Below are 26,073 nucleotides of genomic sequence, written 5' to 3'. Positions count from 1 at the left end.
TGAGAAAACCACAACCGCAAGGGAAAATGTTACGGAGGGTATGACAACCAACTTTATCTAAAAGAGAACCAAACTAAATCAGAATAAATCAAATCAAAAACACAGATTTGAAACAGTGGTGAAACAAAAGTAAGAATCAAAGTAAACTGGAATTTTATCAGTCTCTGAACAGAAACTATGATATGGCAGAATGTATCTTCACTGTAAAAAGCAAAGATAAATCCTAAACTACAAACTCAATGATCACAATCTAGCCCTATAGAAGAAAGCAGACACAGACGAATATGACTGCCAAAGTAAAAGAAGGAGTACAATAGGGAGAGACACCCGCACTTCCATATATTTTATTATACATGAGTGAATAATTTTCAAACCTTATTTCACATTTTCAAAAACATTTTAAAGATTAAACGCAGGTGCTGCTGGGGGAAGACACTTATGCATCAGTTAAAATAACTGCAATGCTGCAAATCCTCAAAAACTAACCGTTGCTTTGATCACCATATTCACTGAGAGTGGTCTGCGTATGTCTGTAATCACAGTCCAAAATGAACACTTGGCAAGTGCAAAATAAGGGCTAAAGATTGGCTTTAAATTGCCTTATTTTGCAAATAAAAGCTTTAGTGCAGGTGCATTTGCACGATCGAGCACTTGTTCAAAAAAAAAAAAGTTTTGTGGCAGCTAGGAAACATCTATGGCCATTCTCACCATGTTATAGATTATGTTTGTAAGAGGGATTCCTTAATGTTTAATCTTTATTTTATTGCATCTTGTATATGACAAAATGTTACTATATCACCCTTTTTTATTATTATCCTGATTTTGAGAGAGCAAGTGAGAGGAAGAGAGCGATGCAAAGAGAAAAGGTGCGATTAGTCATGGCTCACTCTGGAAGTAACCCGTGACCAAGATGACCTTGAAAGTGTGTCACATGACTTGAAAGGCTGTCCCAATTCCCTTTCCTCCCTCCCCCCGGGATGAGAAGGAGAAGGGGAAGATGTGTAGGAGGACAGAGCTCAGAGCAGATGGAAACACGGGTCATCGCCTTATGCAACCCCCCAGATGATAACAACCACCAATTTCCTCACTTGATAACTTATTTGAAAAACAGACAATGCAGACAGAATAAAACAAAATGTATAACCACTAAAATATTGTAAACTGTTCACCTTAATATTTTTCAAAAACTTTTATGGTAAGTTTTCTCACTTAAAGTGCACCTATTTCATTGCTAAAAAACAACATTACTTTGTGTATTTGGTATAATACAATGTGTTCGCATTAATTATGGTTATTATTTACCACATACTGTATATTTTTGCAGATTTCACTCTCTTCTGAAACGCACGTATTTTGTACAAAACTGATTGATTTAAAAAAAGTGCTGTGTCCCTGATTGGCCAGCTAATCTGTATGTTGTGATTGGCCTGAATACCTTTGACGTCAGCCGGAAATGTGACACTCCTTACCGTGGGTTTCCATCAGCCATGTTTGAGGCGTCAAATTCGCGCCTACCACGTCTAGTTTGCCGCTTGAACATATATTGAGTTTACTCGCTTCATTCACGCGTGAAAGACGCATGTGAAATACTACTATCAAGACATTCACGCGGAAATTCACGTCATGGGAGGGGCTTCTAGGACTCCGCTCGCTTTCTGTAATCACGTCACTACTAGAGCATAAAAGCAGGCTCCTGATTGGTTAACGCTTTTCCACCAAAGTTCAAATTTTTTAACTGGCACGTTTCCCGCGGCAACGCTCAATTCACGCCATTCACACGAACTAGATGCGCGAATGAAGCGTAATCACGTCTACAACGGTGTGGATGAGGCTTTTAGCGTGGTAGATGCGATTCTGCCTCAGTCGCCCGTCTAGTTTCGCACGTCAACGCGTCTTTACATTGACTTAACATTGAAATCACTCGTGCTTGACGCCTCTACCATGGCTGGTCTAAACGCAGCGTTACCATGCTTGAAAGATTTGGTCACAATGCAATGCTAACAGGAGTAAACTTAAATGCTGAGTCTGAAGCGGATAGAATTATGATAATGTTGGTCTTTTCTACGTCAACAAGCCCAGAAAGTAAACTGTTGCCTACAATCCGTGTGTTTGTAGTTTGTTTGTAGTCCAAGAAAAGAGATTTACGTTGGAGACGATAAATCGCGTCATCGTTTACTTAGGGGTATGTACCTTTTCCATATTAACATGTACTAATACACACTTATATACTAAAGGAAATGTAAAACGTGAATCGGACCATAGGTGCCCTTTAACAGCCATACAGTAAATATTTCTCAAGGTGTATCTTAATGTTTATGAATGACAGACACATTTAAGTCTTGGCTACAAAAACAAATATTTTAACTGTTTGTGCCCAAGAATAAAGAAACATCTAACTTTTACCTTTTACTATTAATACCGTTAAGTTCTTACAAAGAAATTTAAAGCAACATTTTAAAGCATCATTGGCAAAAAAAATAATGTAATTACCAATTTTACAACATTTAGAACACATAACAACCTTAATATAACAATTATGTGAAAGTCATGAAGCATATCTGATCAAATTTATACAACCTTTTAAATAGTCATTATATACTCATTATATATTGACATGTCCTAGTAAATTACATTCATGATTTTACCCAAAAGCTATAATAAAAACATAAAGTGAAAACACATGAATAGGATTTAGTCCAAAAAATAAAAAGTTTCTCCTACATGCTCAAAATATATAAGTGGATGCCAAATTTGAAAGAGGTGACGTTGATTCAATCTGACAAACAGCAGTGCTCCCAATACCAACTGAAAGTGCTGCCTTATTCGTTTCTAAAAATAGTCCCGTGTGACATCATCAGAGCTACGTAAACACTGTCCACTTTGTTTTCAGTCTGCGTGCATGAGATATCTCTCCACACAGAGCCAACCTGATCCCTATGCCCTCGCCTTAAAGAGATAGAGCCTGCGGCAAACTCGCAGGGCGTGCTGAACGCGGCTGCTTTTCTACAGTCGGTTAAAAAAGATTTTGATACGTATATGAACAAATGTGTAATGCTAGCTATTTAAAAAAATAAATAAACCATCAAGCCACCGTAGCGGACAGGCTGTCACATATCACAGACGGGGTGTATGCATTGAATAACAAGATGTGTATGTCTCCATGCTGTCATAAATGCTCCTATTCATTTAGCTGACATCACTCGATCGTACGATACAGAATGCAATGCCTGAGGTTTAGTGCATCTGTTCTTCCTATCAAAACAACACAAACTTAATATTCTCCTCATCTCAAATGACACACTATTACACACACACATACACACACAATTCAAGCATCTACTCACAAGTGGTAGCGATGGCAAGCCATGAAGAAGCTGTGTTGTGTGAATCTCTTGAGCGCACAAAACTAAGCGTCTGTCTCACACACGCACCTCTATCCTCTCAAACACTCGCAGGCGTGCTCAACTCATTCAAGCTTATCCTCAGCGGGGCGGCACGCAGCCGGAGTGTGTGATGTAATGTGCAAATCTCACATACAAGTCATTTGAGTAGCACTTGGGTCTCCCCTGAGATTAAGAGTTTTAAAAGAAGAAACGATCATCATTTTTGTGATGTTTAAATGTGTACTTGCTTTGATCGTTTTACTATCCGTGATAAATTGTGCTGTGAGGCACTTTTATACCCATCCATCATCTGATTTGCTTTTATTTATGTGCCTCATCACTTCAAACCTCAACTGCAGAATGGTCCAGGGAGTCAGCATGGTGGTTGCTACGGTAACAGATTATGTTTGGAAGTCTGGACCAATCAGCACGAGCGTGCAGCATCCCTTATGATACACACGAATCCATTAGGAACTGACAAATGATTCAGGGAAATGAAAGACTTAATTACGGATGGGGGAAGGCAGATGCTGCTTGGTTTAGAAAAGCGGCTTCATTAAATGCATGTAAGGTATTACGATGGTGCCTGTAAATTCTGTCAACAAATAATAGAATATTACAGTTAAAGTGCACCTATATTTCATTGCTTAAAACAGTGTTATTTTGTGTATTTGGTATAAAACAATGTTTTTTCAACCATAAACCGGGCAAACGCACATTATTTTCCAAATGCCACCAAAATTTTGTAGCCTGCCTTCATCAAATGCATTGATTTTGTACAAAACTCTTCGATCTGAAAAGCGCTGGGTCCCCGATTGGTCAGCTAATCTGTACAATGTGATTGACCTGAAAACCTCTGACATCTATGACGCTTTTTACCATGTTTGAAAGATTCGATCGAGAATATTGATCAAAGACAAAACTGAATAAGAAACTAAATGTTTTAAGGAATATATGACAGTTAAAAGGAAACAGTTTTATCATGATATAAACGAAGAGCTCAGATGCAAAAGCCGCTAAATGCCACCTCGATTTTTCAATTAATCTTTTTTTTTTAAACGTGGTCAATTAAAAATCGATTCTTAAAGGCCACGAATCGATTTTTTTAATGAAATAACCGGATCCTGTTCAAGGAATCAAGGAATGCGACTGTTTTGACTTTTTTCAGCGTAAATTTTTCATCTTGCATCAAAATTTTATTGTATTTAACATAATTGTGTGCATTTGAAAATTAGAGATGGGTTCTGTTTTAATGTACCAAAGTGTACCTTACATAAAAATGTGTAATATAAAGGTTGGTGGCTCTTAATATCTTTTTATTAATTACCCACTTGTAAACTTATGTTCACTGTTTTTTTTATTTTTATAAATAAAGTATTTGTATTAAATCTATATTTATTGAGTTGAATCGAGTAAAAAAAATCAGTCAGAGAAATCGCAATCAAACCGGAAATCGAAATCGAACCGATAGCTTATGAATCGAAATCAAATCAATTCAGAACATCTGAATCGATACCCAGCCCTATTCATCAAATACTTTCGCTTCAAATATGCTTAGGCCATTTAGAAACACTTTTCAGTAATGTCCTCTAAGTGCACAAAGAAGAACTAGATGAACGACAGTGTGGAAACATCAAGTTGCAAGTTTTTAACCCATGACATATGAATATTTGTGACCATGGACCACAAAACCAGTAATAAGTAGCATTTGTAGCAATAGCCAACAATACATTATATGGGTAAAAAAAATGTTTATGCCAAAAATCATGAGAATATTAAGTAAAGATCATGTTCACTAAAGATATTTTGTAAATTCCCAACAAATATCAAACTTTTATTTTATAAATAGTAATATGTGTAGCTAAGGACTTTAAATGTGATTTTCCCAATATTTCATTTTTTTTGCAACCTCCGATTCCAGATTTTTCGGCCAAATATTGTCCTAGCATAACAAACCATACATCAATGGAAAGCTGATTTATTCTATAAATCTCAATTAATAAAAATGTACCTTTATGACTGGTTTTGTGGTCCAGGGTCACATATTAGGATATTGACAGAAGACTTACCGTATTTTCTGGCCTATAAGTCACACTTTTTTAATAGTTTGGCAGGTCCTGAAACTTCTAGTCAGGTGCGACTTATACGTCAAAATTATTTCATATGAACCAAGAGAAACCATTAACGTCTAAAGCTGCGAGAGTCCGCTATATGCTTCTCCTGTATTTCAATGCATTCAGTTATGTGGAATGACTTCAGGACCTTTTTGAACTTGATTTGGCTTGTTGTGTTAATTTAGCCTATTCAGCCTCTCAGGAATGTTCTGTATGCTATTGTGTATCGTGTAAATAACTGTTAATGTTACTTTAACATGTATTGACACATATTCAGCCTGCTTTTCTGTGCTTTTGTTTAGTTGAATAACATGCCTTTCCAGATTAAATGTCTGTTCTTCGGCTTGGATTTTGTGAAATCATTTTCTAAGTAAACGCAACTTATTTTCCAGTCTGATTTATATATGTTTTTTCCTCTTCAAACCGCATTTTTGAATGATGTGACTTATACTCCGTAACGACTTCTGGCAAAAGTATGATATACCTTTATGCAGAAAGGACAGGGGAGAGATGGAGCGTTTTATATTTATATATTTTCTCATAAAATAAATAATATATTTTATATAATTTCATATAATTTTAGATTATTACATTTGTCTACAAAAGTCATTTCAATTTGCACCTTCAGATAAAAAGATTATAAAAATCACAAGAAACATGTCAGTCAAGTGTTTCTAAACTTAGCATCAAAAGGCACATCAGCCTGACACGAGTCTACACAGACCAATAATTAAAAAAATTGCACAAATGTAACTTCATTTCTGTTGTCCGAAATACATAGTCACAGTGACATGTTTTGTAGAGATGTCAAAAGACAGCCTGTCCCACTGGGACCCTTCTGCAAGTACCTATCACCTGATAAAAACAAAGCTGAGAAACATGCACATAACAAAACCTGTCAGAAAGAACATGTCTTATACATGCACCAGGATACTTAACCTGCACCTACACACCTTAATAAATTTACAAGCTGACATGGCACTGAACACAGTGAGGAGCTTTGGAAACATCTCCACCCCTGATATAACAAGGTCGGGGCCTTTGTTATGCTGATTTAAGCTCCCGCAGGAGCATTGCATTGTGGGATCAGATCTTTTTCGGAGGAAGGAGAAAGCAAAGTAATGAGCCTGCGCATCCCACCGCAAACATCCTCATTACCGAGACAGGGTGCCAGGCATTAAGGCAGAGCCTTTGGGACTGGAATGGATGCATGTATGGAGTGACGGATAAGGGCTGGGATGGAATCCATGCATAAGGGAGACCAGCTTTGATGTAACTGACAGAGAGATGTTGACATGCTGTTACATCAAACTGATGCAAGTAAACACGGTATTAATCTTAAAGATGTTTACACACTTGAAGATGTTCATTCACGAATATGCATTCATTCACGAGATGCCTAAGGACAACCTAAGGTTCCCAAAAAAGCTACATCAAGATGTTTCAAATGCATTTTAGCATGTGATGGGTAAGTAATTCAAAATTTTTGGCACAAAAAGGTTACTGTAAACCCTAGAAATGTTGTAATGTAAATACAGCATGAAAGTACACGTTCTTAAATCTAAAATATTTTTTTTTACATTGATTTCTATTGTTTGCATACTAAGCTATAAATCTCCTGATTCTGTGCTTACTTTACCTAACCTTCATACAAAACTTTAAATCTCATGATATTTGGCGTATTTATAAGGCTTATACAGTGGGGATAGTTAACTGATTCCCACAATAACTGTAATTTTATGTTTTACCATTCATGTTAGCACGTTTTGACCCCTTAACACACACACACACACACATCCTGAGGTGAAGTAAACAGGGAGCAAAACATCACACAAGAGCTTTGCCTCTGATCCCACTTCGATCTCTGGAAATAGCACTCATGTACTCTTCTAGATAAGATGTCTTGAAATTGTGTTTCTGCGTGTACGTGTGTCTTATTTCCCTCAACTGCTTGTGATCAGAAATTAGCCTCGGCTGAGAGGGCCGTGCTGAGATTCTTTTAATGCGATGTGCAACCTCAAGTCCTGCCTTTACTCTCTGAGGATCTTGCCTGAGGAGCTGAGGCGGTCTAATCTCTGCCAGCCCTCAGCCACTCACTCACAATACCACACCAAGAGAGAAAAGATTACTTACAACTGAACATCTATTACGGAAAAATGTTTTATTGATTTGCTGTGGGGGGAAAGACCAGGAGGCATAAGCTTGATGCATTTGAGAGATTCACAAGGGAGGCAAAAGTGTCAGTGTGGCAGAATTGAGGCAGAAATGTTTGTGAAGCAGAACTGAGACAGATGTGTGTAGAAATGAGACAGAAAAAGTGATCAGAAATCAGATCTGATGCAGATGTGTTTAGAAATCAGAAATGAGGAAAAGTTTTCAGAAATCAGAAATAAGGCAGAAGTGTTCAGAAATTAGAAATGAGGCAGAAATTATTAGAAATGAGGAAGAAATATTCAGAAGTGAGCCAAAAGTGGTCAGAAGTCAGCCAAAAATCAGAAATGAGGCAGAAATGATTAGAAATGAGGAAGAAATATTCAGAAGTGAGGAAAAAAAAGTGGTCAGAAGTGAGCCCAAAATCAGAAATAAGTGCAGAAATGTTTAGAAACGAGGCAGAAATATTCAAAAGTGAGGCACAAATGGTCAGAAGTGAAGCAAAAATCATAATGAGGCAGAATTTTTTAGAAATGAGGCAGAAGTATTCAGAAATCAGACGTGAGGCAAATGTGGTCAGAAGTGAGGCAGAAATGTTCAGAAATGAGGCAGACATGTTAAGAAATGAGGCAGACATGTTTAGAAATCAGACAGAAATGTTTAGAAATCAGACAGAAATGTTCAGAAATCAGACAGAAAAGTTCAGAAATCAGACGTGATGCAAAAGTGGTCATAAGTGAGGCAGACATGTTTAGAAATGAGGCAGACATGTTTAGAAATCAGACAGAAATGTTTAGAAATCAGACAGAAATGTTCAGAAATCAGACAGAAAAGTTCAGAAATCAGACGTGATGCAAAAGTGGTCATAAGTGAGGCAGACATGTTTAGAAATGAGGCAGACATGTTTAGAAATCAGACAGAAATGTTTAGAAATCAGACAGAAATGTTTAGAAATCAGACAGAAATGTTTAGAAATCAGACAGAAATGTTCAGAAATCAGACGTGATGCAAAAGTGGTCATAAGTGAGGCAGAAATGTTTCGAAATCAGACAGAAATGTTCAGTAATCAGACGTGAGGCAAAAGTGGTCAGAAGTGAGGCAGAAATGTTTCGAAATCAGACAGAAATGTTCAGTAATGAGGCAGGAATTTTTAGAAGTGAAGCAGAAATGTTTAGAAATGAGGCAGAAATATTTAGAAATGAGGCAGAAATGTTTAGAAACGAGGCAGACATGTTTAGAAATGAGGCAGAAATGTTCAGAAATCAGACGTGAGGCAAAAGTGGTCAGGAACGAGGCAGAAATGTTTAAAAATGAAGCAGAAAAGTTTAGAAATCAGACAGAAATGTTTAGAAATGAGGCAGAAATGTTCAGAAATCAGACGTGAGGCAAAAGTGGTCAGGAATGAGGCAGAAATGTTTAGAAATGAAGCAGACATGTTTAGAAATCAGACAGAAATGTTTAGAAATGAGGCAGGAATGTTCAGAAATCAGACGTGAGGCAAAAGTGGTCAGGAATGAGGCAGAAATGTTTAGAAATGAAGCAGAAATGTTTAGAAATCAGACAGAAATGTTTAGAAATGAGGCAGAAATGTTCAGAAATCAGACGTGAGGCAAAAGTGGTCAGGAACGAGGCAGAAATGTTTAGAAATGAAGCAGAAATGTTTAGAAATCAGACAGAAATGTTTAGAAATGAGGCAGGAATGTTCAGAAATCAGACGTGAGGCAAAAGTGGTCAGGAACGAGGCAGAAATGTTTAGAAATGAAGCAGAAATGTTTAGAAATCAGACAGAAATGTTTAGAAATGAGGCAGAAATGTTCAGAAATCAGACGTGAAGCAAAAGTGGTCAGGAACGAGGCAGAAATGTTTAGAAATGAAGCAGAAATGTTTAGAAATGAGGCAGAAATGTTCAGAAATCAGACGTGAGGCAAAAGTGGTCAGGAATGAGGCAGAAATGTTTAGAAACGAGGCAGAAATGTTTAGAAACGAGGCAGAAATGTTTAGAAATGAAGCAGAAATGTTTAGAAATCAGACAGAAATGTTTAGAAATGAGGCAGAAATGTTCAGAAATCAGACGTGAGGCAAAAGTGGTCAGAAGTGAGGCAGAAATGTTTAGAAACGAGGCAGAAATGTTTAGAAACGAGGCAGAAATGTTAAGAAATGAGGCAGACAGGTTTAGAAATGAGGCAGAAGTATTCAGAAGTCAGGCAAAAATGATCAAGGGTGAGGCAGAAAAAAAAGGAGGCAGAAGTGTTTAGAAATGAGGCAAGAGTATTCAGAAGTCAGAAATTAGGCAGAAATGTTCAGAAATCAGACATAAGGCAAAAGTGGTCAGAAGTAAGGAAGAAATCAGAAATGAGGTAGAAATGTTGAGGAATCAGAAATGAGCCAGAAGTGTTCAGAAATTGATACATATAAATCAATACAGTCTAAATCAGCTAATGATGGCTTTTTCTGGCTGGAATATACACTCAGGGAGACTCAATAGAAAGCATATGCACACACATACATGAGTGTTTCTTTCATAGGGAGTAAAGCCCCTAACACCTCATCATTGCCTGAAAGTAAGGTGTCAGAAAGAAGTGAAACATACAGAAGATCTATTTGCATGCCTCACGTCGCCCTGACTTGCTTAAGAGTCACGCTCAGTCTTCAGCTCTGCTCTCCGCTCAGAGGATCAGTCAGACTGTGTGTATGAATAATGGACACACATTAAATCCCAGATGTGCAGAGCGAGAGAAAGAAAGGAAGATAAAGAGGGCAAAAGAAAACGGAGGGCCCTGCAGGGGACAGACAATCTGACATGGAGAAGACAGAAATTAAATCTAACTCGCGTGATCCAGGCCTCGTTTTAGAAGCAATGTTTAGGTTCAGGTAGACCCTCGCGGCCTGCGTCACGCATCGGTTCCTGGATCAGTGTGCCGATGAATAATAATAATGTGTCTCTGTGTGGGTAAATGCACTGTCACAGCTCTAGGCTGCCCGATTTTTTTAATACACTGTCTCCCTCATCTGGAAACAGGCAATGCATGATTACATCACTGTCCACACAAGCAACAACAGAGTTTGTATTCTTATAAAATTGAAATATATCACCCGCTAAAGCATATACAGTATAATGCAATGCAATACTGTGAAATTATTAATAGCACGGCTTGCTATAACAACACCTAAAAATGTTTTCTCCCCTGAGTGCATTCGAATTATTCATGGGTCAGTGACAAAACGGTTTGGCAAGATAAGAAATTCTTTTAAAAAAAACTTGTTTTAATAGCATGCATCAGGTTTATTTCAATGCATAGTGTATTTATGTTAATTTTATGCAATAAAAAATTACATTTGCACCATTTTATATTAAAGTTAAGTCTAAATGGACCTGAAAATGGGCCAATTGGGCCAAAGAATGAGAAATATTAAATATTTAATCCACCTTTAAGGAATGTAAGTGTAATAAAAAAAAATCATTTATTAGTTATTTCTTAATGTACATTTTAATGCATTTTTTTTTATATTTGTCCTGACATATGCTAAAAAAACAGCTCTGTTTTCTAAATAATCTTTGACAAATTATGTAAAAATGTATGTAAAAAAATAATATTACACTAAATTAGATGATTATATTTTATTCCACATTGTTTATGAATATATTTAAATTTTCATTGAAAAAAATACTAGTTACACCAATTGACACAGACCGGTTACACCACATGACATTTTTGCAATTATCCCCCAATTATTCTGTCAAAATGAAATAAACCCAGAAACTTTAGACTTGGTCCTCCAAAAAAAGAGAATGTATGCAAGTTATCTGCAAATTTATTTTGAAATTTTAACCCTTTAAAATAAAATAATTAACGTCACGTCATGGCACTTCAATCATGTTGTTCTCACAAGCACCTGCTACCTGGTCTGTAAACATTATAAAAGGTTCAATAACGTTTATAATGTCATGTAACTAAGGAAATGTAAGAGGTGAATGATTTATATGAACTATCTAGTTCATATAAAAAATATGTGTGACCCAGTCTGCAAAAACCCAACTAAAGTCATTTTTTGTGATTTACTGTTCACAACAAAAAATCATCCTACATAATGTAAAGAATATTATGTGAAAATATAACCTTGATATGAGTCAAGTCAAATTAAAGTGAAAATAAATGGTTAAAATCAAACTTTGATGCTCTTATCTCAAATCTAGATTATGAGACTTTAGCCTGGATTACACAAGCAGAGTCTCATATGTTAATACTCAAGTGTGCACCAGAAATCTACATAAACAAGGCCTTAAATATTTCATCCAGAGAACTGCCCTTTTGATAAATCTAACAAGTGTAATGCATGACCAGTAGGGGGCAGTATTTTCACACATCTATCATACCATACGCTCTCTGAATATAGATTTCTGAGAATTGATGAGCCAACCATAAATATGCTCAGATCATCAGTTCAAACCACATTTCACTTGAAATGATGACACCAGAGAGAAACACACCGGTTCATGTCTGCACCCAACCCGAACTGCCCAAAAACGGAGTGCACCTGGGGGTGACAGGCATGAAACGAGCAAGCAACAAACACAGCAATGTTTCCATGAATGTAATTTGCTCTTTCAGTTTAAAAAAGACATCTCTGAAGACATCTTCAAACGTTGTCTACAAAAGATCAAATTCTGTCAAAGAAAGCCTATCGGGGCGTAGCACATCGCTTCAATCACAGCAAGACAACGACGCAATGATGATTACAATAACACTACTCCGAGGGCACAATTGCTTCCATTATCATTACGGTTAATCACTATTTGACTCGCAGACTAGCTGACGAATGCAGACAGGGAGCCGTCAAACCAAAATGAAAGCAGGGCATCAAACTATACAGGTCACTACAAAAACGACCTTCACAAAAGCCTGCTGTCTCTGACAGCCGTAACATGAGCACCAACTGAGAGGTTCAATCAGGACCGTCAGCATTATCCGCATGCAGAGAAGGAGAGGTGGATGACACAAAGCTAAATTCAATCTTTGAGCCGGATTTGAACTTACTGGCGCTGAGCTTCTGGAAACTTTGGTTACGAAAATGATCCAAGATATGATATCAATATTCCAAATATTTTTATTGTGAAACTAGTGAAATAAACTTAATAGCAACTACCCTGCCTTACCTAGGTATGCTTGAATGTTGATGCATGTTGCACATTGACTATTGTAAGTGATTGCAAGGCTTTGAGCATCAAACAACCATCGATCCTTTTCAAAGGTCACCAAAAAGATCGACAGAAGTAAATGGGTAATTATTTTAATTTGCCATACTTGTACAATGCCCTTCACACACTGAATTGTCTATATTGCTCTCTCTCTCTCTCTCTCTCTCTCTCTCTCTCTCTCTCTCTCTCTCTCTCTCTATGAGCGTTATGATTCTCTGTGATGGCCGCATTTTTTCAAATCAAGCCCCCAAGCTCAAGTAATAATTTCAGATAGCAGAATCTGCTGAAAGTAACCACTATCCCAGTGTCCGTGCAACAGTGGCCTATTAGAGACTGAAGGTATGCAAAATGTTTAAATCTATCTGACTAGATTTAAAAAAAAAACACAAAAAGTGCTGTAATGCAAAGGATAAAAATGTCTTAATGTGTATGTCTGTAATAGCAAAGTGCTTTACCTTAAAAACGGTCTAGTATCCAAAGCAAAGCATGATGTACCCAAACTAAAGAAAAACTACAGTAAGATATCAAAACTAAAACAAAATCTAGGTAAACTAGTCCACCACACTAATCAACCAAACAACAGTCGATCATTGTAACACATCCCACTAGTGATGGAGGTTTCGAGACCGATTTCTGCTTTCTCGGACTTGTCTCTTCAAAGACTCGGTCTTGACTCGGTCTCGGACCACAGCGGGAGGAGAAGGACTCTTAATTTCAGACCGAGTCTTTGAGACCAACGCATTTGTATGTTCATATATACAACCACACAACACATAACAACAATAATGAAATGCAATGTTGACGGGCATTATGTGAAAATGACGTCCCATGGTGCAATGCAAAGATACTGCCATCAGAGTCGTTTATTTATCTCTAGAAAAACTGGCAGAAGATGATGCATGTGGTAGGGATTTTTTTGAATGATAGTAAAAGAATAGTCCATATTAAGACGTTAAGACTGCTCCTCTAAACAATTCCCAATGTAGCTTAGTCTGTAGGCCTAACTGTTGATTATTAACTAGGGTGATATTAAATCATGAATATGAAAACTGACTCAGTCTCGACTCAGACCTGCTTCTTCAAAGACTTGGTCTTGACTCTATTTGAAAACCAACGGATTTGAAAACCAACTTCAAAGACTCCGTCTTGACTCGGACTCGGCATTGGCGGTCTCGTCCCCATGACTACATCCCACTACCCAACCACTCACCAATGCATACACACATACATACTCTTCATAACAATAAATCAAATCAAACAAACATTTAAAACAACATGTCTGCAGTATGACTATAGGACTATAAGACCAGCATAAGCTGGTAGCTGGTTATAGCTGGTTTAAGGTGATGGTCCTCCTAGCCTGGTAAAGCTGGTGGGTCAGCTGGTCTTCCAGCCCGACCAGCTAAATCCAGCTAGACCAGCTTAAAAAGTGACCAAAACACAGCTAGACCAGCTTGCTACACCAACAAAACCAGGTTACAAGCAGCTGGGAGACCGGCTTGAACCATCTCACCAGCTTATGCTGGTCTTAGCAGGATTTTTCAGTAAGGATGGCTGTCCCATCAAAATAATTTCAGTAAAAACACCAATTCTCCTCAACAAGCCACACAAATTGAGGTATTATTCATGTCTGAAACATATCACGCACTAAAGTTTAATGTGCACTTATTTCATTGCTAAAAAACAACGATATTTGGTGTAGTTGGTGTAATACATGTGTTCACGTGGTTTATTGTTTCAAAAAACACATTATTTTTCACATACCGTATTTCTTTGTAGCTCCAGATATACTGCTTTCCTCATATACTTCGATTTTGTACAAAACTCATTGATTTATGAAGCACCGTGTCCCTGATTGGCCAGCTAATCTGTACGTTGTAATTGGCCTGAATACCTCTGACGTCAGCCAGAAATGTGATGCTCCTTACCATGTTTAAAAGATTTGTTCACAATGCAACGCTAACAGCGTTAACTTACAGGCTGTGTGTCCAAGCGTGAGGAATTATGATAATGTCGGTCTTCTCTACATCACCAATTCCAGGAAGTAGACTGTTGCCTACAATCCGTGTGTTTGTTGTAGTCCAAGAAAAGAGATTTACGTTGGAGACGATAACTCGTGTCATTGTTTACTTTGTGGTTTGTACCTTTTGCATTTCGTTAAACGTACTAATACACACTTACATACCAAAGGAAATATAAAAACCTGAAATGAACCATAGGTGCCCTTTGAAACTTAGGGTTAAGGGTTTAAAAAAATCTTAACAAGCTCCACAAGCATATCGGTCATGGTGTAATACAACAATCTTGTTCATACTCAGCCTCATAATCATATTGTAGATAACTGAGTCCAGTGTTTTGTGGATCAAGGCCCTTGCTAGTCCCAGAATTGGCGTTCATGGCATAATATGCCGAGCTAGAGAGTGGAATGAGACACAGCCCGCTCTGCCTTGTAAACACATTAACTTCAAAAAGTCCCAGATGTCAAGAGCAAGCCACCACAACGTAATTAGACACTGACAAATTCAAACACATACTGGCACAGTAACAATAAAACATTGCGTATGGAGGAGCGGGATGGGCAAACACTGCGAACCGGAATTTAAGTTGTCTCAAACTCTCGCAGCACGACTTGAATCGTGGATTCCCCAAAACAGTCCAAGAGCTAGAAATTCACCTCTCGTTTGTCCCATCCCTACCGAAAGAGATGCCTACTTCTTATGCCATACATCGTCTACTCTGGTCAGGAGGTTAAGATTGAAACGCAACTGAGTTTAGCTGTACACCTGCTTTTGTTTAATTGGAGCGGACAGAGGCTGAGCCTTTGGCTCCATGCTGGTCTCTCCGATGCTTTCGTAGCACTTCACCCCTATAAGACTCTGTCTCCGCTATTTACTACAGCATCTCGCCTCCCGGCAAACCGTGTCTCCTTGGAAACAGAGATTTGACGATTTATGTATGTGTGTGTGTGTGTGTTGTTTGATATAGTGGGATACTGCCTGTTCTTTCAGCTCTGGTTGGTGTGAGTAGTCAAGCAGCTGTATCGTGTCCACAGGAGCTGACAGAACACATATGCCACAGTCTTGTGTTATACATAAAAAAGCTCCATCCTCACACACACACACACACACACGGGCGAGCTTACACTTGACTTTCTCTCTCATGTTCTCTTTTCTCTGGCCTGGTGAAGGAACGAATAGTTAAATCGGTCTGCTGTTGAAATGGGTATAAGGTTTTTTGCAATATGGTTTTTATATTACCCAAAGTTGGTACAGGTCAGTGGTTCTCAAACTGGGGATGCAAGATGGTGCCAGTGGGCCCCAGTTTTATGACATTTTATAAAATACATTCATTTATTTATTATAAATTCTGTGTAATCAACCCTCAGAAAAACACTACACTGTATAATTTAATCATAGACTGTAAAAAAAGATGGACGACACCCGTTCGCGCTCTTCCATTGGTGAAAATAGAAGCCACCAGTGTCCGATACGGCGCCGACATCTTTGGTCATGACATGAGTTTGCGCAGTAGCAATTTCGGGACCAGTCCTGCGTAGTGAGCAGGAAGAAAGCCTCCAAATCAAGGCCCCGCCCTCGCTCTTGTAGAATGCGGATATCACAGCTGTCAATCATGACGTCACACCACCGTTTATATAGTATTAAATAACTAACTAAAAACAAACTTATTTTAAAAACAAACCCTTGAATTTACATCAGCATGATAAAAACTACAGTAAATGACAGAAACCAGCTTCGGAAAAAAGATAATTGAAGTGTAATTAAATTGTTTAATTGGTCTCAAGTCCCATTGAATAACATGGGGGAGGCGGGGTTTATGACCTATACTGGGACCAGTCACTGGGGGGCGATCGAGACGTTTTGGCTTCACTTTTCAGGGCTTGTGCGGCACACTTGAATTTAACATGTTTCATTTCATTCAAATTCTAAGTTTTATGTAATGAATTTTCTTTGGGGGTCACCCTACAAGATGGGTGGGTGGGCGGATATGGGGGACACATGCTGAAAAGTTTGAGAACCACTGGTATAGGCAGGGGCCTCATGCACCAATTTTTTTTTAAGGGGGCCAGTGTGCACAGCTCACAGAAATTTGTGCATACACAGAAATCAAACGAAATATATTATAGAGCTTTCAGTCTTTTTCATGGCACCAATGAGCGCCCCTGCCTTCATGCAAAAACCTTCAAAATAAAAGTGTTGACTAACTTTTATATCAAATACTATTCAATCGGAATAATGACATATTGGCATCATATTTACATCTGAAACGGCATGTTTTGTTTATTTACGTTTGGTTTCATGACTTGTTTAATTGTGTCATCAATGCATTTTGCACAACAACTGCATTATCCTATAAAATTAATGTAATTTTAAATCCATAAAGTATATAAACAACAAAATGACATAAGCTATAGCCAAGTATTTGATATTAATGTTCAATAATGATTTAAAAAAATATGTTTAGATAAAATTATTAGAGGAACGGATTTTTGCATAAAATTTGACCTCATATGTGATCATGTGTGATTCCTCGCCCCTCCGTGAACTCTGGCGAACTTTGGCGTTGTACCAAGAAGATGAATCTAGAAATCTACTAATACAAAATCGAGACGGTCACATTTTAAACCATACACTTTTTACACAGAGAAGGTTCACTACACATTACCATACTGGGGTTTGGAAATGTTATGAGCGTTTCTCACACGTTTGAATTCCTCAGATTTTGAGGTTGCACGTGCCCCCTCAGTTTGAATGGGCATGACGCCTCTGGGTATAGGTAAATGGGAGTGAAAAGTAATGATCTGTAAATAATTTAGATAGACAGCACTGTTATATGCCAACTAATAATTTGAATATATTCTTGTATTTAATTATTTACATTAAAGTGTACTGCATGTGTATGTATGTGTGCTTCATGAGGCCATTGAAGAACGCTTTTTTCCATAATGGTTCCATAAAGAATTAGAAGATCCTTTCTGCTCTGTAGTGAGAAAAGGGTCCATTAGGTGGCATTTAGGTGGTAAGTACTGGTTCTTCTGATATCCCAAGTTGTCACTGGTCTATTGAAGAACGTCTAAAACGGGCTGGACACTCTCGCACACTCAGACTCTTAGTGCCAAGATGGCTATATAATGCCATCGCTTTTCTCTATCTCCCTTTCATCTCTGGTACACTGAATACAGTGCCCTGCACTTACACACGCCTGTCTGCAGATCTTTAAAACAATTTCATATGAACTTCTCCGTCTGACAGAAGGAAAGGTCGGTTTGAGCCATAGTATTTTATTGTCTTCCACATTTAACAGCATCCCACCAAATTTCAGTGCTGACATTTTGAGGACAAACTAAAGTTTGGAAAAATACTGTCTTCCAAATTTGTGCACCTACAGTATACTTTGCCCTAAATGTATGCACTCTTTTCGTAATAAAAAAGTGTTTTACATAGGAAAGTGATTTTTAACATTCACACACATCACAATACAACACATTAAAATGTTAGCGTTCATAATTTATCGTTTCTTATGTAATGTTTACTATAGAATTGAATAAATTATTTCAGTAAAGCATCACTTATCTCACTTATGAATTCACTGTAGCATCTAACTTCTCCCTTCAGCAATGAATTGTGGGTAATATGAGTTGTTAGACTTCGCATTGATCTGTACTTCAAATTGTCAGAGGAAATGGTACTATTGGGGATATACAAAATCTTCTTTCAAATACTATTTAGGAGGCACAGTATGAAAATTGGGAAGCAGTATCATGTTTATTTCCCATTCGGCCCAAATGATGCTGTTTGTTTGATGTGCATTAACTATATTGTGTGTTCAGCTCATTGTTTATTCTTGTTTCGTTCTTGTGACTTCATTATGTGCCTTTCATTTCATTCCTTCCTGCAAAAAAACTCTTCAGTTCAGCCTTTATAATTATTAGACCCTAGAAAATGATATAGACATTTTAATATTTCAACAAACATAATGCGAGAAATTAAGAGTCCTTGGAGACTACAGAGAGAGAGACAGAATGAGAAAGAGAGGTTGAGAGGCTACAGTGAATGTCAGCGGAGGTACGGGCTGTACGTGTACAGACTCACGATAAGAGGACCCGACTGACAGCAGAATTATAATGATTAATAAAAGAAAGTGTAAGTGTTCTTACAGATATTTGTCACATAATCACAGGTAATTTTCCACATAACAACATAACAAAATTTGTTAGCTGTGCTTCCACTCACAAAAACCCATCTACTGTATGTAGTTCAGGATGAAGCCTACATTTTTTACCAACATGAAGGTAAAGTGGTTTTACAAAGAAAGACAGGGCCTGTAGATATCCTTTATCTTTGACTAACTTTAATTAGTTGTCTAAATTTATGTCTTAGTTAGTCTAAGTTAAAAAAAAAATAGATTCACACGTCACCTTTGCCCCCAAAGAAAAAAAGCATTTCGCATGCAAAAGCCAAGTGTATCAGAAAACGCCTCATAATGCAAACCTAAGACTAGAAGTATAGTTCCACAAGTTACCATTAACCAGTTTAATAAAGCTTTTGTGAAATTTTGATCAGTTTGTTTGGCCTTTAAACAAATTAGCTTACAATTTGTAGCTTACACATGATAAAAAAAAGGAAGAGGAATATGTTATTTGGGAAGGACAGTTATCTCTCTCTGAAAGAAATTGAAGAACCCTTCCCACTTCTCTTTGTTATGAAAGTGGACTTTAGCAAAAACAACTTTTTTTAAAAAGCACAGCTACACCTACCTGTAGATTTATAGTGCCAAATTCCAAGGATACACAGAAATGTAATGTTCATTTATAGCTCGATGGTACAACATTGTGTTCACAGCGCAAAATAATTCATGTGTGTCAAATACACAAATGTAAACGTAAATGAAAAGTTTGGTTCCAAAACGCAATAAATCCATTTTGACTAATTTTGGTAAAAACGTGTTTTCTATACCAATAAAGTGACAAGATGAAAACCACTATTTTCTGTTACAAACTTTCACATAGCATCTTAAGGTTATAAAAACATAAAAAATTCAAATTCATAATTTATTATCAAAAAAGTTTTTTTTTTCAAAATGCTTTAAATCTACTGAATCAATATAGAAATGTACATTCATCTTTACCATGTTATATTCATTTAGTTGACTAGTGGTATACACTGACTAAACATTAAAAGGCATTAACCAAAACACTTACTTTATCATATTAAAAACACTGTCATTGCTGTGGTTATACTTGGGATGTCGTCGATGAACTGTTTTCACAGCGATCAGCTGTAAAATGTTTTAGTCCTGCTTGATTTTCTTTGACTTCGAGTAAAATAATGGAACGTTTTTCATAAGATCCCCTGGGGTCAATGTGTTAGCATGACAGAAGATTGATGCTGTCGGGAGAACAAGCAACCGGCATTTTTCTTTTGCTCGAGTGCCTCTCGCGTAAATTATTAGATTTTGATGGCTTACGTTTCTTTCCCTTCACAGAAAACCACCACAGGTTTATCAATGCCATCAAAGTATTATTTTTTTGTTTGTTGATCACGAAGTACAAGATGAGGAAAACTAGGATTCTGTGCATTCTGCAGAAAAGTAGGAGTGGCGTTTTGGGAAACAAGGGAGAAAAGATGACAGAATAACACAGTGAATATTGTATTTTGCGTAAAATTAAGAATTAACAATTTAATACTGACCTGATACAATAAGGCGTTTTTTTTTTAAATGGCGTTTTGGAACCAAACTATTCAAATATAAATGTATTAAAAACTTAGCCCCTTCGTTTTGAATGATCTTATTACAAATTACATGACCTGTAGCATTAAAAGAATTTTTTAACTGTTTTTAGTAAACTCAAAGTTATCCACACTTAAAAAAATTAACTATTTAGAAAAATAATAATCATTAAGAAAGACATAAAAATGAATATTTGGCATGCCTCTGTTTTTGTGATCTAGCATCTCTGCTGTCTTAGCCTAGATACATTTTTGTGTCTCTGACACAAAAAACCATTTGTACAGACTGACAAAATGTCCTTCGATTCAAGGTGACACATTCACATTCACACAAAGACATTATAAAAAGAACAGAGCAGAATGGCTCCAAGAAATTGAAAATAAAAATCTAACATAAAATCTAAATTTAGCTGCTGTAAATGTTAATGTTTCTCTCTCATGCATACCTTATGGCATAACCCCAAACTAGAGGTCTTTGCGGGTCCAAAGAAATGTACCCGACCCGAAATGACCCGAATCACTTCATACCCGACGTGCATAAATAAAAAATTTTTTAAAGAAAGACCCGACCCGAGACAAACCCGAAAAAATTAGACCCGAGTCCGACCCGAACTAGTGAAAATTGTTTTTTTAACCAGACTGGAACCAAATGTCAACGGCACTGACGTGTGTGCATTCTGCAGACCCACGCGCAGCAGTCAGACAGAAAGAAACTCCGGTGGCCTTGCAACCAATTTGGCAAGCTGCTCCATTTGTTTTACTTTGTTATCTGACGACGACACCAACGTAACCGCTAAAATGTACATTTATAATTGACTGACATGTTTGTCTCAACGAAAATGAACCTTCCGACAACCACACAATGTCGCAAGCGCTCTTGGCAAACAGATGAGAGGTTTGAAAAGGACATTGACGCACACAGGCGAGAGAGTTCGGGTCTTCTCGGGTCCGTTCAGAAAAAAACACATTCATTTTTAAATTACCCGAGACCCGATGCCGCTATTATTGTACCCGACCCGTGTCCGAGGCACATGTGAAACTTTTAGACCCGATCGGGTCTCGGGTCGGACCTCGGGTTTTCGGATCTAAGTGGACCCGTGAAGACCTCTACCCCAAACCACCAACCCCCCACCAAAAACTACAATCTACTAGACTTTTACATTTGTAATGAAAATGTTAGTGTTGCCTACCCACTGCTAAAGTATTGGAGAATGGTTTTACAATTTGATGTATCATCCATGCACACAACGCATACATTATAGAATAGGTCAGGTGCCAAAGTTAAAGGGGACATGTACAATAATTTTTATAAGATGTAAAATAAATCTTTGGTGTCCCCAGAGTACATAAGTGAAGTTTTAGCTCAAAATACCATATAGGAAATTTATTATAACATGTTAAAATTGACACTTTGTAGGTGTGAGCAAATATGTGCCGTTTTGGGTGTGTCCTTTAAAATGCAAATAAGCTGATGAAATTCAAACACTGATCACAACGATGGTGTTTTGATGCAACTCAAACTAAATTGTGCTGTCAATTAATTTTTTCTCTCTCTTTCTATCTGCACTAAATGGCAGTGCTATGGTTGCATAGTGCAGATTAAGGGGCAGTATTTTTATAATAAGAGCTTCTTATGACATCACAAGGAGAGCCTAATTTCAATTTTTTACTTGCTTACAGAGAATGGTTTACCAAAACTAAGTTACTGGGTTGTTCTTTTTCACATTTTCTGGGTTGATAGAAGCACTGGGGACCCAATCATAGCACAGTAAGATTTTCATGCCATGGCCCCTTTAACTAAAAACTTTAAAAACCCATAACCCCTTGTCTTAGGAATCAGAACTAATTACAACATCACATGCAAATTACTATATCAACTCAAAACTGCGTGTTTTTAAGGGTGACAAGATAAATGCTATTGATTTAGTAGTGTTTATTTTGTGTGGCGTCTTAAAGCTATGAGCACAGATGTGCATGATTGTGTACAGAAGAAGGGTGGGGGTTGGAAACATTGCAATCAACACCTGCAAGAGATAGGGGGGTTTATGTCTGTTTATGTGGCGGTGCTATGGTTAAACAACAGAAATAAAAATCACTCTATCAGTACATTCACAACGCAGCAGAACATAAACTGATTATATGTTTAACAAGCATCCAACACCTTGATTAGCCTTTAGTAAATAGATAAGGGTTAATAATATACCCACAAATCCTGTGTACAAACAACTACAGACTGGGGGCGCTGTGCTACAAGTGCCGCCCAACAGAAAGAGTCAAACAGGATGGTTTGTGAAAGCTCTGACATGGTGCCAGGGTACCAGTTCGCAGCCCTGTGTCACATGCGGAGGCTTGCACAACTGCATGTACCCAGCGTGGTGACAGGACGTGTGAAGCTTTACTGTTTAACCTCCGCTGCCTGATCAGTCGCTCTGCCAGATCACATCTGTCGAACTGCGTACCACCCAACAAACCAGCAAGCTCATGGCGGTCCTCTAGTATGAGGACTGCATATCACAACGAATCTCGCAAAGAGTGAGCCAGAGGCACATTGTGACATGCGTAGGGAAAGCGGCTGAGTGAGACATGGGGGGAGACAGCAGTAAAAGAGAGGCCTGGTCCGTTATATAAGACGGTCGCTGTTGCGCAACATTCTAGTAAATCCGTGCGCACTGTAATAGGATAGACTTTAATGAGGTAACAGTGACAAAGGTTTCACTGGCGCGTAAATTAATTCTTCTGTGTGTTCGTGAGGGTCAGCTGGTGAACAGGAGCATCATAAAGGTAGGCAGGGCAATTACTGCTCAAGCTGCAGCGGCCAAATAAGCTGTCTTTATACTGCCTTTATAGGAAATGTCACATTAGGAAGAGTAGAGATCTGACAGAAAGAGGCAAACAGAGAGAGAAGAATGGTAAGAATGGATAAAAGCAGCGTTCTCAACCTTTTTGGTCTCTACAGTAAGGCTGAAGAACTCCTTCATGGGCACTGAAGATGTAAAATGTGCTCATTTTACCTTATAATGTACTAGATATAATTTACTTTAATGTAATTAGAATGCCAATGATTTTTTTCTAAAAAAATTAATTGATAATGTGGGTAAACAGACTGAGTAAGTTGAGCAATAGCAGGAACATATGCAGGCTCTTTTAAAGTCACAATGAAATTGAAATTAAAAACGTTTTGGTATTTTTTACAAATTACTTCTCTGTGAGCTTCATTATTTTTTTAAAGAGCACCTATGGTCCGATTCACATTTTAACATTTCCTTTGGTGTGTAAGTGTGTATTAGTACATGTTAACGATATGCAAAAGGTGCAAACCCCAAAGTAAACGACGCGCGAGTTATCGTCTCCAACATAAATCTCTTTTCTTGGACTACAATCAACACAGGGATTGTAAGCAACAGTTTACTTCCTGGGAATGGTGATGTAGACAAGACCGACATTATCATAATTCCTACCGCTTGGACTCACAGCCTGTAAGTTAACTCCTGTTGGCAACTGAATCTTTCAAACATGGTAAGGGGCGTCACATTTCTGGCTGACGTCAGAGGTATTCAGGCCAATCACAGACTCATCGGTAGATTCAACTGAGCGCAAGGTGACATAAAACTTTTACTCGTCATGCAAATTTGCGGTAAAAACCCTATTGCGCATTCCGTAGTTTTATCACAGTGGCCCGCACATGCGCAACTACTTAGTTTTTCTTGGCACTAGATGATCTGCTCAGTTAACACAGTGTTTGAGTTCTCCTCCATGTGTCTCTATGCTACTGACTGGACGGGGAGGAGCCACGTAACCTCACACGCGGTAGTATGTTTTAAAGGGAAAGTATTAGCACGATTAAAAACCGAAAATAACCGACATGATAAAATAGGGTCGGTTAAAGTTTCTGAATTTCGGTTTCGATTATTTTTCAATTAATCGTGCAGCCCTAGTGTTAACGTTACGTTGTTTTTTAGCAATAAAATAGGTGCACTTTAAATTTGTGTGCCCTCACATATACTTTTTATTCAAATACGCTAATCTCCACCCCTCCTCGAAACGGGAAAAAAAATCGCAAAGATTAGCAATTAGCAACACGATCGGGGCGTCACAAACTTCAGGCGGAGTTAAAAATCGGTCTACTTTTAAACTGTTTTCACGAGTTGAGTTAAAGATGGACAGATTTCGTTCATTATTTGGTGGTACTTGGGCTGTGAATGGCCAGGATGCTTTTGGTCTAGTTTTTAATGACCATTGGGCTGGTTTTGTTACGTAGATCTGGCAACCCACGCAGCCGCACAGACAGAAGTCCAGGTTAGCGTTACCTAACATCATTAAATTTTAATTTTATATGTGAAAGATTATGTGTGAACTGAAAGAAAGTCTACTTCCAGATGCAAATATGCGTTAGAACCCTATGTAAATTGTTAACCATTTGAACAAGTATGATGCTATTTAATGTTAACTATGTAAAGTGGCACTCTATGGGGCGGTATGGATTTGAGCAGTGTCTAGAGTCACAGCGGACAGTTGCCACCAGCATGTGTACATTCATAGAAAATAATGTGTTCAATTTTTTAGATACATATGGATACTTCCGTTTCATTGTGACTTGAAAGATTCAACTTTGGGAGAAAGCTTGTCAATGTCAGTTCTCACACGGTCGTCCAATCACAGTGGAAGAGGGGTGGGAAAAATATCACAACCACCAACCGGCGAATGGTACGACTAATAAACAAAGCAGAATTACTAAAGCGCTCCGCTAAAGAAAGCTGGCAGTCGGCTAAAATAAAGCTGCCAGTCGGTGTCCACCGAGCATTTTCAGACTTATTTAAAAGCTTTGGTGTGCACACCCCTTAACGTTTGCCTGAAGAAGCCATTTTTTAAAAAAAAATTCTTACATATTCCTGTATTTTTTGTTTGTATCTTAATAAAAAGAACGAAACGTATATGGTTATTAAACAGCAAAGCTGGTGTTGGCCTAAAACTGACAACACCTAAATATAATATTTTCTTTCCTCAACACAAACTAAAAGAAACGCATTATTTTGTTATTATTTAAATCTTTTGACCTCTTTTTTTATTAAAAGTAGCAAAACTGAAATCTTTCCAAGTATCCTGGAGCCTGCTTAATACATAGGAATGGCAATGGACTAAAGAACAAAAGACAGATATGAAAAAATGAAGAATAATGCTTTGAAAGTGCAAGGGAAAGAGTTTTAAGGCGGCCTTTCCAAACAACCACACCAGAGGAGTCATTCTAAGAACAGCATGGATAAACAAAACACCCTTGATGGATAAAGAGGGCTTCTTCTGAGGGAGGAGGTCATTAAGTAGATGGGTGGTGTCAGGGTGGGCTTTATTTGCTCACAAAGGCCTGTTTTGCTTTAATCCACCATGAGCTGTGATGTGTTAAATTACACTGGTGTCAGAAAATAACAGGCCTTGACAAAACAACACACCTTCGTCATTAAGAAGGACTCACGCAGAACTGGCAA

At 37.8% G+C, this 26,073-nt stretch overlaps 1 protein-coding gene across 4 annotated transcripts in view; it reads right to left on the bottom strand.

The window, feature by feature from the left end:
• The window catches only part of iqsec1b (IQ motif and Sec7 domain ArfGEF 1b), a 207,658-nt gene that overhangs the window by 96,547 nt on the left and 85,038 nt on the right, over positions 1-26,073 (bottom strand). The window contains exon 1 of one of the 4 annotated variants that reach the window (XM_065241201.2): positions 3,345-3,481. The exons of the other annotated variants lie outside the window; for them this stretch is intronic. Coding sequence (XP_065097273.1) covers positions 3,345-3,367 — 23 coding nt within the window. The 5' untranslated portion in view covers positions 3,368-3,481. Of the gene's footprint in view, positions 1-3,344; positions 3,482-26,073 lie in introns of those variants that run through there. 4 annotated transcript variants of the gene reach the window in all.

Source organism: Paramisgurnus dabryanus, chromosome 14 (genome assembly GCF_030506205.2).
Source record: "Paramisgurnus dabryanus chromosome 14, PD_genome_1.1, whole genome shotgun sequence".
Classification (NCBI taxonomy): Eukaryota; Metazoa; Chordata; class Actinopteri; order Cypriniformes; family Cobitidae; genus Paramisgurnus; species Paramisgurnus dabryanus.
Note: the sequence above shows the minus strand (reverse complement) of the source record. Positions and strands in the feature narration are given on the sequence as shown.